This window comes from Phragmites australis, chromosome 3 (assembly GCF_958298935.1).
Source record: "Phragmites australis chromosome 3, lpPhrAust1.1, whole genome shotgun sequence".
NCBI classification, from domain to species: Eukaryota; Viridiplantae; Streptophyta; class Magnoliopsida; order Poales; family Poaceae; genus Phragmites; species Phragmites australis.
The window spans coordinates 44,347,196-44,362,670 of record NC_084923.1 but is presented as its reverse complement, the minus strand read 5'-3'; the positions used below and the strand labels follow the sequence as shown (position 1 = coordinate 44,362,670).

Below are 15,475 nucleotides of genomic sequence, written 5' to 3'. Positions count from 1 at the left end.
TTTATTTATTTTCTTGTGACTGTTATGTGTCAGCTGATGATCCAATGTGATGGGCATTGCCTGAGTATTTAAAGTTTGAAACCTCTCTTTCTTGCAGAGGGGCAAAGAGGATTATGAACATATTCATGGTGATGATGATGAGTTTGAGCGCCAAGGCATTTCTTGATGAGCTTAGCTTCAGTGGTGCCACAGAAACTCCTGCATTTTTACCGAGAAACTTTGGGGAGTTCCCCATAGCGCGAGCCATTATATAATTTTTTTGAAGGAGTGTATGAACAAGCAAAAATTAAAAATATATATAAAAAAAGAAGGCCGAGCCATTTTTTTGCAATGTGGCTTAGGCCGTGTTTTCCGTGCTTCTGGTTTTGATTCTGCTGTTATCAGAAATTAGAACAAACAGGTTATGGAGAAGTGGTTTCTGAAGAAGACAGAAGTTTGTTTTTGAGAAAAATAAACTAAAACTGAGAAACGCTTTTCTAATAAGTTATGTGTTAAAAAGCTAAAAATTTATTATACAAGTCAATAATCTATTTTCAAAAACAGCTTTTCAGACAAATTAAAAACACAACTTTTCAATAAAACCTAAAAACAGAAACCCAAATAAATATACCGTTAGATAGCTTAGTACCTTTTGAAGGGGTGATGGCTGGGGGCAATTAGTCGTGCCAATATTTATCATAATATTTGTCATTGTCTAACACTGTTGTAATTAAATTTGAAGTACGTACCTCACAAGTTGCAGTTGTTTACTTACTCTATATAACTTTTGTCCTTGTTATCAATAGACCATAGCTCATGTGCTACGAAATTAATGTGCTATACGCATGTCCAGTGCATGAACTCACACAACAAATGATGTAAAAATTGTCTGACTTCATGGTTTCATAAGAAGATTGGGTAACATTCAGGAACATATGGCCTCCTGTATCAACAACACAATCCTCTATTAAGACAGTTGGAAAGGAACAAGTACAGGTGTCCGAATTGATCTCTCCTGCATCAAATGCAGGTGTAAGACCTTTTTTTTATTCTGAGGAAAACAGGTGCAAGACTCTTAGACTCAAGACTATACTTAGCTTCTTTGAACAAAACCACAAGTAAATACTTATTTACACCTGATCACACCCAAAGGAAGTCATGCGCAAGTGGAAATGCCACACAATTTTACGAGTCCATAACGTCTCAACTGTACCGAACACAGAAGGATCGTGGAGTATTTACTAATTTAATTGAAGCAACAACAATATCAATATGCAATTTGAAAGGAGAAAGCACTCCTCAATAAATTCAATGTCATTTTCCATAATGATGGAAAACGTTTGCTGAGCTGGCTGGTGATTCACAAATTTACCCTTAAAGTAACACCAAAATGAATCAGCAATAGCAGGAAATTCCTGCCTTCAAAACCTTGCAAACCATGCATCCGCGCAACAGGTGGCAAAGTGAATTAGTCGCTGTGTGTACTGTCAATTTTGATATTTACAACGTTCAGAAACTAAACCATTCACATGAAAACTAGTGTTCTCAAGAAGAGAACAAATATTGACCTACTGAAGCGAAACTCTCCAGATCTTGGATTGGATGAGTTAATGAATCGTGGATCTCAAGTCCAGATATAAATATGATTCCTGTCTGAGGTCGCGAGGGGTCCTAGCCCACACCACGCACTTGCGAGAACTGGTGAAGAATGACCCTCTATGATGGTCGGCATCTCATTCTTCAGTCTCGACCATATATAAACAGACCCATCAGAAGAACCAGCAGCAATGCAATTATCATCAGGGCTTATACAAGGTCTGCCCCAGCTGCTCACCATTCTGTTACCCGTGGCCCTGAATGTTCCACAAACCTCCAAAGTTCTGACATCAAAAAGGTTGTGCACATTATCCCTCCCACTTGTAAGAACAAAATTTTTGCTCCGTGACACACAGACCGAGGTGACATCAAGATGAGCAGCTATCTGTGTAGTGCATTTCCCACTACGGATGTCCCATAACCGAAGGTTTCCATCCCTATGACCTGAACAAATGATGTCACCATCAATGAAAGCTAGTGAGTTGGGGTTGCTTGCTGACATTATGGTGCTTTTGCAGAAACCTGTCTGGAGATCCCAAATCTTGATAGTACGATCATTGGATGAACTAGCAACAACAAAGCTTTTCACCCAGCTTGCATCGACAGAAGAAACATTTTTTGTGTGACCAGTGAGAGTGTGACGAGGACGCCCCCCATTAACTTCCCACACAAACAGTTTGTTGGAGCTACAGGCAGCGACCACAAACTTGTTATCATTGGTCACAGCAAGGTCGTTAACAGACCCCAAGCAACCATGTAGAATAGAGGTCAAAGCACCAGTATATGCACACCATATCTTAACAGTTTGATCCTGACCGCCACTAATTAGCTTGTCTGAGTTATTCTGGAACACTAAAGATCCACACCCACCATCATGAGCACGAATGGTGATTGTGCATGTTGATGGGATTGGTGTTTCCATGTACCCAGCTTCAGAACGACGTATGATGCCATCAGCTTCTTGTTGTGCATTGTGTTGTATACCACCAACTCCAGCTGTCTTTAGCTTTAGAACCATCTCCTCATACATCGCATTGGCCTAAACAATTTTTTTAGACCAGTTACAGCAATAATTTGTTGATACATGCTAGTGATATGGGTACAGTTGACAATGTAAACCAGGCAGCAAAATAAAACATGTATCTCCATTTAAACAACATATTTAGTCGCTTCTTCTGTGTCCACTCTTGTTAGGGAAGCAAAAGAGTTGAAATGCTATGTATGGTTCAGAAAGGATTGAACTGATGTGGACAATATGTTCAGTTTTGTACACATAAGGGGCACATATTTCAAGACTGCTGGAAAAAAAGGTCATTTACAAGGATGACACTTCAGCAGTCATGCAAAATTATAGAACAAAATATTCTACCAAGAGTAATAATGTACCATGCTTGCTGTGCTATGTTATGGCAAGTATTCTTGTATTTGACGTATCTCCATTGGTTATTACAGGATCATTGCAACTATGGTAAAGGAATGTATATTGCTAACAGGTATGAAGTTTTTCTTTATCATATTGGTGCCAGTTGCTCAATAGGAAAGACACAAGCATAATGCTTGAACAATCCCCAATTTCAGATACCGCATACCAGAAACGTGCATTTTTAGCAACAAAGAGACAATAAGGTACCTCATTGAGCCTCTCTGCATCCTTCATCTTCTCTAGCATCCATCGATCAATCAGATTCTTGGTTTCATCCTCTGCAGCTTTTAGTTTCGTTAATGCCTGTTCAAGTTCAGCTTTAACCGTCTGGTGCTCTTGAATGAGGAGATCTAATGCTTTTGTTTTTTCGTCAAGCGACTGCTTTAGCTGCACATTCTCTTCGCTGCAATTGTTTTGCGCAAATGTCAATTGAACATGTCTCCACAACAATGTCCAAGCAAACTAAGAACCACATTTAATACCTAGTATGCTTCAGTTCATTCTGCAAAGTGGTAATCAATGCTTCTTTCTCCTTGAGCAGCGCTTTTGATGCTTTCCCCTCTTCTATCTCGGTAACAAGCTGCCCAGACAAACGGGATTGTGCCTTGTAGCACTGCTGCAGCTCCAACTCGTGCTTCTCATCCTTCTCCTTCCACTGCAAAGCCTGCAAGGAGTCCAGAAACGATCCCTCGTTCACTAAATGCCGAAGACATAATGGAAAATTCACGTTCTTGAAAAGAAGCTTGGATTTTCGGCGAGATAGGAGAGTCAATTTCAGAAGGCTCGAGTGATATCATTAGTAACACACATTCAATTACAGGCCTCAAAGTTCTATCAAGCAAGCATGAAGCAAGCTGCAAAATTGGAAAAGGAGGGGGGGGGGGGGGGGATCGTCCTTACGTGGGCGGCGAAGGGCCGGGTAAGCGCCTCGATAGCCGGGCTGTGCGCTCCTTCCTCGACGAGGTGCCTCCGCCGCAATGACTTCAGGGCGCGCCGGATAGCCGTCCTGCCGGCCTCGGCCTCCGACATCGTCCTGCACGGCAACATCAAACCGCTCCCCCGTTGGTAAGGTAAGCAAACAGCAAAGGGGACACTGGGCTAGCTGCTGAGTTGAAGGATTCCTCACATCCTCGCGTGGATTACGGCAGCGGCCACGGAGGAGGAGGCCGTGCGGCCGGTGGCGTCGGTTCTTGGCAAGGGTGGCTCGGTTTCGGCCTTCGTTGGAGACTAGAGAGCGGAAGACGAAGAGGGGGGATTAGGACTTTGCAAGATTGATTTTATTGGAGTATAACGTTTCTCGATTAGTTACACAATATTTTTCCGCAACGTTCTCTAATTAATTATATAATATTATTATACAATATTTTTTGGTTTATATTGGAGTCACGGTGCTTTCAAAGGTGAAGTCAGAATTGAAGTCAGAATCCTAATCGGGGGAGAGAGAGGAAAGAGAAAGCGCGCCCGGGCTGCGAGTTGGACTCGGATGATAGGGTGGGCTCAGCCCGAAACGAGTTGGGCTTGGTCGCAACGACTATGGGCCTTGGGCCCAAGCCCAAGAAATAAACTGAGCCGAGGAGAATGGAATATTCCGGGCTTGGCGGCCACGTGAGGCTTTCGTCTCCGGTTCGTCCGCCGCCTCGTCCTCCTCCTCCACCCCCACCCTGCGAGCGCATTGGTGGTTGGTTTCCTCCTCTCCCTGCGCTGCCGAGCCGGGACTGGTGCCTCGCCGTTGCCGCGCTCCGAGCCGTGTCAGCGGGGGAAGCGAGGGAGAGGATACAGTGCAATTGCGGTCGCCGCTCTCCTGCGCCGGAGGGAGCTCTCTTCGTCCCTTCGGCCTCCTCGTGCTTTCCTGGTTCGTGCAACCGTGCTACGTTCGCGGTTGGATTCCTGGGCGTTGCGTGTGGTGACTGTCGGTTGTTTGATCTCGTGCTTGAGGTTGGGGGCGCGCGCTCTACTTGTTCGGTGGAATGCCAGAACCAGGCACGCTGTGCGTCCATTCCTGATCACAGCTATAGTTGTATCAGTGGTAATGTCTATTTGTAGGTCATCGAGTAGCTTAATGTTGCATGTTTGATTGGAGAAGTGAGCGAGCAGTAAATTGGATATGGGTTGTTTGGAGTTCTTTGGTTAAAGGAAAAAAGGAGATATTTTTTCCTGTTGGTTGCTATTGGTGGTTGTTCTGATTAACAGAGCTCAGCTTTGGAGAAATTTACCTTGTGGAGGGGAGCATAACCTTGTGGTCTTTAATGTTGAACACAGTGAGAAGAATTTATTTGGGAATGAACGTGGCATACTCGCATATATGGTAAATGTATAGTACCTTATCATAATTGCGGTTTTATACAGTCTGCCATATGCTTTTGTAATTGTTTTGGTACATCGCATTGTTTTAGTGTAAAAAACTCCGGTGCGCTTGTCCATTGTACTATCGTTTACATAATGAGATTTGCTAAGAACATTTTTCTAACAAACTCAGTACTATGAACAGCTGTTCATGTTCGCTGCCTTCTCTCCAATTCTGATTTATATCATAGCCTCGCCAAGTTTTATTAGAAGGATATTTTTAATAGCTACAGGAAGTAGTAACGTTATTATTATATGGTAATTATGGGATTTTATTATGGTAAAATTTATTTCAGCTCTTTTACTGAAATAAGTCTTGCAATATTGGACAAGTAACCAGAGAGAATTTTCATACTGTGCAAGAACTCGTAGAATTTTTTTTTCTCCTTTTTAAGAGAGTGATAGCTGCTGGGTAGGTGTTTTTCTTTATCAGTGTCATGTGTATGGAGCTCCGATCTTAAACCCATTTTTCAAGATCAGCTTGTGCGATCTCATGATTCTTTCTTTTTTCTCTTTATTTGGAGTAATGTACTAATCAGACTCTCGTAGATATTCTTCTTTACGTGCATATTGTCGATAGAGTGACGAACATCTAATTTTTTTCAATGCTCTAGCTTGAATAATATTGATTTCTTTTTTCACATTTCTAACTATTCATCATTCTTGGAGGATTGTTTTCGTTTGCTAAGGACAATATTGATATTCTTAACCTGATTGTGGACATCTTCTCTGCTAAAATACCTCGAACGTAACGCTTTCTCCCTAGTGCTATCGAACTGTTTGTTCATGTTTTGGTACGTATGCTTCCTGGGAAGGAAACGTCGATGCCGTATGTACATTATTTTCTTTGAGTTGTTCAACATCAAACTGCATGTGTCATTTAAGCAATGTGGGCAAGCTTCACCTTTTCTATTGCTTTGACCTGACAAGTTACGAAGTGCTGGCAGATCAATGATGATGACAAACAACATGGCGTGCAAGGTAAAGTACTCTTACTTGTACTGATCCCAAATCGCGACGCGTTTCGATCAGAGTTTCTTAAGATCATCGACTAAAGCCCTGAGGTACACATCAATATCGTTATCAAGTTGTTTCGGTCTTGATATCAAGATCGACAATATAATGTATTTCTGTTTGTTACAAAGTCAGGGTGAAAAGTTGTAGATCGATAAGACAACAGACCAGGTGCTATGTGAGGTACTCATGTTACCAAATGAATTCATGCCATCTGTGCTCATAGCAAACATAATATTTCTTAATTCTTGAGTGAACCAACAAAATATGGAATCAACGATTCGCCACCGAGCGGAATCCGCTGGGTGCCATATCATTGCATCATTTTTTACGACCCTCCTTATGCCAACGCACCAATTGTGCCTCATTTCTGTTGGCAAACAGACGCTTCAGGCGGGGAATTACAGGAAAATACCACATCACCTTTCTAAAACCACCTTTACTTTTCTTGCCTCCATCCCGGTCACCACCATCGTTTCTACGCTTATATCAATAGGTTCCACAAACGGGGTATTGATCCAGCTCCGCGTACTCTCCACGAAACAAGATACAATCATGCTTACATATATGTATTTTTTCTATTTTCAGCCCTAAAGAACAAATTATCTTCTTCGCATCGTAGACGCCCTCGGGCACCAAGTTTCCCTCCGGTAATATGTCCTTTAGCAGATCCAGCAATGCTGAAACTCTTGTCAGTCCAACCATGGGTTGCCTTCAGCTGTAGAAGCTTTAGGTTCTCAGATATCTGTGTGTATTTTTTCTTACAGTTGGGATAAATGGGTGTCTTGGAATCCCGCACAGAGTCCTGAAATTTAGTAAACTCACCGTTGTTATACTCGTTATACCGCTCGACATCCCGCACCATTTGGTCCATATTCTCTACAAAATTCTCGAGATCATTATAATTGAAACCTAATATGTCCTCATCCCTGATATCATGATCCATTTCATCAGGTGTAAGTCCTTTATCAACACTGTCAGTATGGAGGGCCCGATCCAACTCTCCCCCGTTAAGACCTTCCTCGATATGTTTGTTCCAACATGTATAATTCTCTTTAAATTCACGTATGACCAAGTGTGCATGGATATTGTCTGGTTTTAGGAACTTCTTATCATTCTTATAGTTGCGACATGGACAATACATTGCCGTTTTACCACGATCTTTCATATCTACCAAGGCAGCAATCATGAAATACTTCACCCCGCTCAGTTACTCTGGACAAGTTCGGGTCTTAAGGTACATCTAACTTATATCCGTCATCTACAATTAATATAAAAAATTCATTCTTCATTAACAATTACCTTAATTTCATGATTAAGCATGTAATTAAAAATTTCATACAAATACACTAGATATGTGGCATCTCGTGGTAGATCGGACAAATCTAGTATCAAATCTAACATAAATACAACTCACTTGTACTAAGATTTTGAATAAAGATGCAAAATAGCCGATTACAACTCAAAGCACAACAAATTTAACAAATAGGGATTAGAGGAGAAGGAAATGAGGAGAAAAGGGGAGATGCAAACCTTGAAAGACCTAGCACAAATTCAAACTTTAAATCAACAAGACATTAGAAAATCTCTACCGAATTCGGTGAAAATGGTCAACACTATGCAAGCGGAACTGTTGAGTAATTGTTCGCCCGCACAATGACTGGCTAGGTGTTAAAACAGATCTAAGTAATAAGTGACGGGTGATAATATTATCCGACACTTATTAATTATTATAAATGACAGATCATATTATGACTCGTCACATTTGCAAGTCATAAGTGACGGTTTATAACATGACCTGTCACTTATGACTGGTACAGGAAGGCCTGTCATTTATGACTAAGTTATAAATGATGAGCTAGTTTAGTTATTATCTGTCACTCATGTTATAGGTGATGGTTAATATTATGATCTATCATCTACTATCTGTTATCTATGACGAATAAATACCTGATCTTTATATATATCTTTTTTATTTGTTTTTCACGTAGTGGATCTTGTCAACTAGACGCACTGACACTTTGACGGGGCAGCAGTCCATGGCTATCACGGTGACCTCAGGAGACGCGAACCGGGAGCTCAGTATCCGGCTGACCTCGTTGACATCGGCCTCAAACTCGGCGTCCTCATGCGAGGCAGGTGCAGGGTAGCCGGCGCGGGTCAACAGCAATTTGGATCCTCCGCCGGCAGCGGCGCTGCTTCATTCTTCCAAGAAGTCTGATTTGGTAGGGGGCACAAAGTCGTCGTCTTGGTCGCCGTCCAAGCCGGTGCAACGACTATGGTCCTTCGGGTTCTTGAACCAGTCTAGAAGGGCCAACCCCACTTTAGAGAAGCACGATGCGACGCGCTTGCTGGTGTCCAGCACGAACCCCTGCTGCCGATTCACTTTGGTTTCCGCATCTCCATGTCCTGACCCAGCGGATAAGCAGTTTAATTTAACGATACAAATAAATATTTTTTTTAATTAATGTAATTTCACTTAACTTGTTTCGTCTCAATCTGCTCATATAATACAGCAACCTCATACACACCTAGAACACACATACACCGGCACATGCTTCAGTCGTCCAAATTCAAAAGTTTTGGCCAACTTTGATTCAAAAATGAAAGGGAGTGCCGAACTATGTTTCTTCGTTTTACTAAAATTTTAGAGTCTAATAAAACAATGCCCAAATCTAATTAAAAAACGCCAATTTTTGTTACAGACAGTCAGAAAGCATTGGTTGGAGCTAGCTGAGTTATTTGCGTGCACCTCGAGAACTTGAGATGGATAGACACAAAAAAAAAACCTCCAAAACGGAGGTGCCACTCTACTACATGCATGCATGCCAAAGTGCCGCACTTGCAGATAACCAGATCGAGTCTCAAGCGAGCATGGATTTCAGACCACACACAGAGCGAACGAGCAATGCCGCCGGTAATACGATTCCACGGGGATGCAGACGAGTCCGCACCAATGGAGAAGACAACAAGCAAGCAGGTCACAGAGTTGCATGAGCGCGAGGCATGCATGGCCGCTTGGTGGTTGCTGCTTTATTAGCTTTTGATTAGCTGACGAGCTAGGCGCTACGGGGGAAGCCGAAGCAGGAGCAGCCCTGCGCGACTTCGTCGACGGGCGTCATGCCGCCCTTGCCGCTGGCGGTGTCGATCCTCTCCAGCAGCGACACCACCTCCGACATCTCCGGCCGGCTGTCCGGGTTCCCGTCCCAGCACCGCGTCATGATGTCCGCCAGCGCCCGAGGGCAGCACCGCGGGATGTCCGGCCGGATCCCCTGCACGAAACGCATCGTCCAGTGATCAGAAGTGTGACGACGCCGACCGAGGAAAAATAAAAAAAGAAACACGGAACTTAACGCACCAGCTTGACGACGTGGTAGGAAATGTCGGCGAGGCTGTAGTTGGGGTACGCCATGGCGCAGCAGTAGGTCTCCCACAGCAGGATGCCGAAGCTGTAGACGTCGCACTTGTGGTCGTACGACCGGCCCTCCAGCACCTCCGGCGCCATGTAGCCCAGCGTGCCCGTCTGCCCCGTCATCTCGCTCCCCGCCTCCACGCGCGCCACCCCGAAGTCGGCGATCTTCAGCGTCCGCTTCCGGTCCAGCAGCATGTTCTCCGCCTTCACGTCGCGGTGCACGATCTTCTTCGAGTGCAGGTAGCTCAGCCTGCATGCATGGCAGCGCACCCGTCGTGGATCAATCAGCAATGATGTATGCATGCATGGTGCGCGCATCGATGGTAATGATGTATGCAGCACAACTGGGCACTCACCCTCTAGCGAGGTCGAGGGCGAGCTGGACGACCTTCTTGTACGGCAGCTTCTTGTCGCGGTGGTTGTACAGCAGCGTCTTCAGCGTGCCGCCGTGCTGGAACTCGACGACGACGACGCAGCACTCGTTCGGCACGGCGCGGCCGCCAGAGGACGAGCCCTTCTTGGGGATCTTCAGCTGCGACGTCCCCATGGACGCGCCCACGAACTGCAGCCAAGTTCAGAAACATTTCAAGATACATTTCACCGCAACGTACCGGATTCAGACGTGCACGGCGGATTCGAAGACGATGGTGACTTCCGCTTACGTACCTTCGTGACATTGGGATGGTCAAGCTTCTGCCAGACGGCGACCTCCTTCTCGAAGGCCTCGCGGTGCTTCGCCGTCGTGTCATGGCCCTCCTGCCCCCAGTCCAGCACCTTCACTGCATCCAAATGCAATGTGTTAGTGAGAAAGTTGGGCAAAATCAATATGTCAACGTCGCATTTGCACCTGATTCGCATTTTTTTCTTCTGAAAAAGGTGATCACATAGCACTTTAATTTGAAGAGAAAAAAAAGTCAGGAAAAAATATATGGAACATGCTGGATTATGCGCATTTGCAAAAGTTGCGTGCAGCAATAGGCTATATGCGCCCTATGAGAAAATGAACTTAAATCTGAAATATATATATAGTGCGTATTTTTTACAGTGCACAACTGAGCACATTTTACATATATATTACAAGTGCACACATTATTCCAGCAATCCATTTATAAGTTTTTTAGGCCTAGCGTGAAATGCACAAATATAAATAGGTATAAATACGACCGTATGCACAAGATTTTACATGATTACCCCACCTAATGTAAAATGTTGTTTAATTTGTTTCGTCAGTAATATCATTTTGAATAATATGTGTACTAAATTAAATCGAATAAAGATAATATGCAGATCATTCACAAGAAAAATATATAGTTTCATATACAATAGTCAATATATATTTTCTCTTAAGGAGACTGGAAAAGGTAAATACCTCAGGATCTTGTGGCTAGGTAAAGTATCATCGGTGATTAGTGTAAAACCATGCTTCTACATGAATCACATTTTCTTTATTAGAACTATATATACTATAATAAGTCAAATTGTAGAATTTTACCAAATCCAACCAACAATTGCTATTCCTATAGATTACCACATCATTTGCAGCCATCGATTATATATGTTCTACTATTGCCACCCTCAATGAAAGTAGTACTCCCTCTGTTCAAAAATACAAGACTTATTTTATTTTGAAAAAATCAACTTTATATATTTTGACTAACAACTAGTCAAATTATAAATATGTTTAGTGTAAAAAATATATAACTAGATTCATATTTTAAAATTCTTTCACACTATATTAGTTTAGTAGCTATAAACTATATATTTTGTGAGGAAAAATAGTCAAAGTCCAACTTTAAAGACCGAGCTAAAACAAAAAATGTCTTGTATTTTTCAACGGAGGGAGTACTTAGGGCCTATTTGGATAATTTGTGGCTATAGAACTTCTAGCTAGTTGAGGATACTGTTGTGGTTGTTGAAATTTGGTTGTTGGTTTTTATAATAAAATTTTAGCTTCTCAGCATACCCAAAAGCTAGAAAAGCTAGCCAAAACCTGCTTCTTAGCTTTTAGTTTATTTCAGCTACAAACACTTCCTCAACCAACTAAAAGCCACTAGAAATTGGGGCCAAAAGCCATCCGTTTAGATAATTCTGGTTTTTTCAGGAAAAAGCTGAAAAGATGTTAATAACATCCTCGGCCCCACGCCGGGGTGCAACAAAAATATTGTATTATATTTTTGTTTCCAACAAAAAACAACCTCTTGTTTCTTCCACCCTGCTGTTTCTAGCGAATGACGACAAGCTTCTAGTAAAGACTCCTTCCCTCCTCCCTCACCATCAACATACGTTGACTGTGATGTCTCTTGCGGCCATCAATTGTGTCATACTATTGCTACTCTCAACAGAAACAATACTTCATCGTGGCCAGCGACATCATCATCGTCGACCATATTTCATAGTTGGCCGATTGTCGCCCACCAAAAACTTCTGTTGAGAATGCCCCATGGACCCTAAAAGACTAACATCGGTGCAACCCGTCCACATCCTCATCAAGAGTGCTCCTCAATGGTTCCCCAGGACAATACCTCCTCCACCGTTGGGGACTTCGACAAGGGGACCCATTCTCCCCCTTCCTGTTCATCATCGCAATTGATCCGCTGCAACACCTCTTCGAGCTAGCAACCAACGAAGGCCACCTATCACAGCTCAATCATAGAGCTGCACGCATGAGGCTCTCCTTATACGCCGATGACACGGTTATCTTCCTGGCGCCCATTAAGGATGAGCTACAGACCACTAGACAAATTCTGGACACCTTTAGACAAGCTTTGGGGCTGCATGCAAACCTTGCAAAGAGCTTGGTGGCCGCAATCCGATGCGATGATATTGACATGACAGACATCCTTCAACATCTGCAAATCCCACTTGTATCACTACCTTTCAAGTATCTGGGAATGCCTTTGTCCCTACGAAAGCTGTGACATGTTGAGCTCCAACCACTGATTGACAGTGCAACTGGAAGCCTAGTAGGATGGAAAGGAAGATTATTCACCCCTACCGGATGAGTAGTGCTTCTGAAAAGCGCCCTCATAGCACTACCCGTATACATCATGAAAACACACATGCTTCCGGTGTCCATCCGCAAGCGCCTTGATAAAATCATGCGCTCATGGTTATGGGCAAGCATCAAGGAGGCCAGTGGAGCAAAATGTAAAATTGCATGGGCCAGAGTCTACCGGCGAAAGGAACTTGGGGGTCTAAGCATCCTAAACCTCAAGAAATTTGGTCGGGCACTTAGACTATGTTGGCTATGGTTCTCTTGGAAGACATCAAATAAGTCATGGGTGGGACTGGAACTACCATGTGATAGCATGGATCTGCAATTGTTCTATACCCTCACAATGGTGACTGTCGGCAATGGGAACACAACAGACTTCCGGAGCAGCCCTTGGCTACACGGTTCGGCACCCAGGAATGTAGCACTGCAACTATTCTTGACTTTATGACCACGTCACCAAATTATCCGTGCGGCACTCATAGGAAACAAATGGATTGATGGCATCCGGGACATCATCACGCTAGACATACTACCGGACTATGTTCGATGGTGGTAGGCTCTGCAAGGAATTGTTCTATCTAACATGCCAGACAACATCACATGGAGAGAGGCAGCCTCGGGCGAATACACATCTAGGTCAGCCTACATTGCATAGTTCACTGGTAGCATCTCTGTCAACTATGCACCGCTCGTCTGGGATCCTTAGGAGACACCTAGGATCAAAATCTTTGCCTAGCTACTTGCCCAGAAGAGAGTCTACACCGCAGATCGCCTATGGCGCAAGGGTGGCCAAATTCCTACTTTTGCCCCCTATGCATGCGAAACCTAGAGACCATTGATCACCTCTTCCTCGAATGTCTTTTTTCCACAACAATCTGGACAATGGTAGCTATAGCGAAAATAGTTCTATTAGGTCATGATTGTGATTTTGGTGATTAATGATAACATAGTTATTGAGACTAAATGTTTGTCAATAATATATATTAGTAGGTCTCATGGATGAAATATATTAAGAAGCCAACACAGTCGGGACAAAGTTTGATTGAATTGGAAAAGTCTCATGAAGATTTGCCATATCGAAAGGTTCGGTGCAGAGGGGTTGAATTCACCGAAATATTTTATCCAGAGGCAAAGTGAATGCTGATGACTTCACCGGATAGTCCGGTGCTCTATATGTACAGGGATGCGGAGATACTTGCCTTGGTGGCTCAAGCTTCAAAGTGATCACGACAGCAAATGACCGGAAGATATGCTAGTGGTGAGATTTTATCTTGGTGGCTTGGTAGCTCATTCGGCTTGAGATTTTTCTTTGGTGGCTTGATGGCTCAAGAGTCATGATTGGGTGCCGACCGAGAGTATATTTTTGATGGAGCTCTAATATGGATTAAGGTTGACATTCATGCCATTGATATTACGAGATAAAAATATCTTGTGCCAAATTTATCTATCTATCTTATTTACGTTTCCGTATTTACATATTTGTAATTTACTTTGCTAGATTATGTTGTAATCCTCTTGACCGATAAATTAGACACACTAAATAAATCTAAGGTATATTTAGATAGAAATTGAGATAGATTTATCTTGTAAAATTTTAAAGCCAATCTAATTTAAATTTTTAAGTGTCATAATTCATCTTCTCTTATAACGTCACTATTCCTCACAATAGCCTCCTGATCTAGCCTATCAAATATGGGCAACCAACTCCATCTGCCCTTCTTAGGATGGTAGAGACAATATATAACTATCGCACCACAAGTGTAAAAAAAAAACTTCCAACATCCTACTTCTTACAATCTGATATATGTGGAAGGAGCAGAACCGGTACATCTTTCGAGTACAAGCGACCTGAGCTTTACTATATCTGAATCCTTATTAGCGGGAAAGTCACCTAGGTTCTCCCATCCATGTATAAATCTTATTTGTTTTGGTTAGTTAGATAGCTTCCTTTCCTATTTTATCGTGTACCTCTTTATTCCTTCTAATAAAATGAAAAGCAGATCTTCTGCTTTTTCGAAAAAAAAAGACGTCGGCGCAATCTCGCTAGCCGAGACGAGGCGCCGCCGGCAAGGATCTGCGCCGCGCGACCTTTTCACATCTAGCAAGTAACGAGACGGCAGATGCGCGCGCATAAACGTACGTACCGGCGACGTCGTGGCCGTCGTAGGTGCCGCGGTAGACGACGCCGAACGTGCCGTGCGCGATCTGGTTCTGGATGTCGAGCTTGGCGAGGTCGACCTCCCACTCGAGCAGCGGCCGCGGCCGCGGCGACGCGCTCCGCTGGTTCTCCAGCCACACCTTGGACCGCGTCCTGTCCAGCTGCACGTCCAGGTTCTTCAGGTCGATCTTGTCCGCCCGCACGTACATCTCGTTGCCCGCCCCCGCCCTCACGAACACATCAGCGTCGTCGGCGCCGGCGCTGCCGCCGCCGAAGCTTGGGTTGCGGCCGCGGGTGGGGCTCGTGATGGAGTCCATCCCGTTCTCCGGCCGACCGGAAGGGAATCGAAGCTGCTGTGTTGTGCCTTTTTCGCCCTTGCCAGCTACGAGGCCTCTTCTTGCATGCCTCGACCAGTTTCGTCCCTTTTATTAAATTGAAGATGCATGGAGACAAATCTTTGGCTGCGCCTGGTTTAAATGAGGGCCAAATCTTCGACGAAAACTGGTGCGATGCACTCAGCAGCGCCAAATCTTGCGAGAGGATATACGCAATTTA

At 43.7% G+C, this 15,475-nt stretch overlaps 2 protein-coding genes across 2 annotated transcripts; both read right to left on the bottom strand.

Moving 5' to 3' along the window:
* Positions 1-1,370: 1,370 nt before the first annotated feature.
* LOC133913294 (autophagy-related protein 16-like) lies at positions 1,371-4,279 on the bottom strand. Its single transcript, XM_062356404.1, has 5 exons — positions 4,125-4,279; positions 3,899-4,031; positions 3,481-3,662; positions 3,206-3,401; positions 1,371-2,614 (listed from the first exon to the last, which is right to left on the bottom strand). Coding segments are annotated over exons 1-5 (1,524 nt in total). The 5' UTR covers positions 4,127-4,279; the 3' UTR covers positions 1,371-1,603.
* Positions 4,280-9,049: 4,770 nt separating this feature from the next.
* On the bottom strand, positions 9,050-15,237 carry LOC133910763 (serine/threonine-protein kinase STY13-like). The gene is made up of 5 exons (XM_062353042.1): positions 14,907-15,237; positions 10,434-10,546; positions 10,124-10,329; positions 9,714-10,017; positions 9,050-9,627 (listed from the first exon to the last, which is right to left on the bottom strand). Exons 1-5 carry the CDS (start codon positions 15,235-15,237, stop codon positions 9,415-9,417), a joined length of 1,167 nt encoding a protein of 388 aa, XP_062209026.1. The 3' UTR covers positions 9,050-9,414.
* Positions 15,238-15,475: the final 238 nt, after the last annotated feature.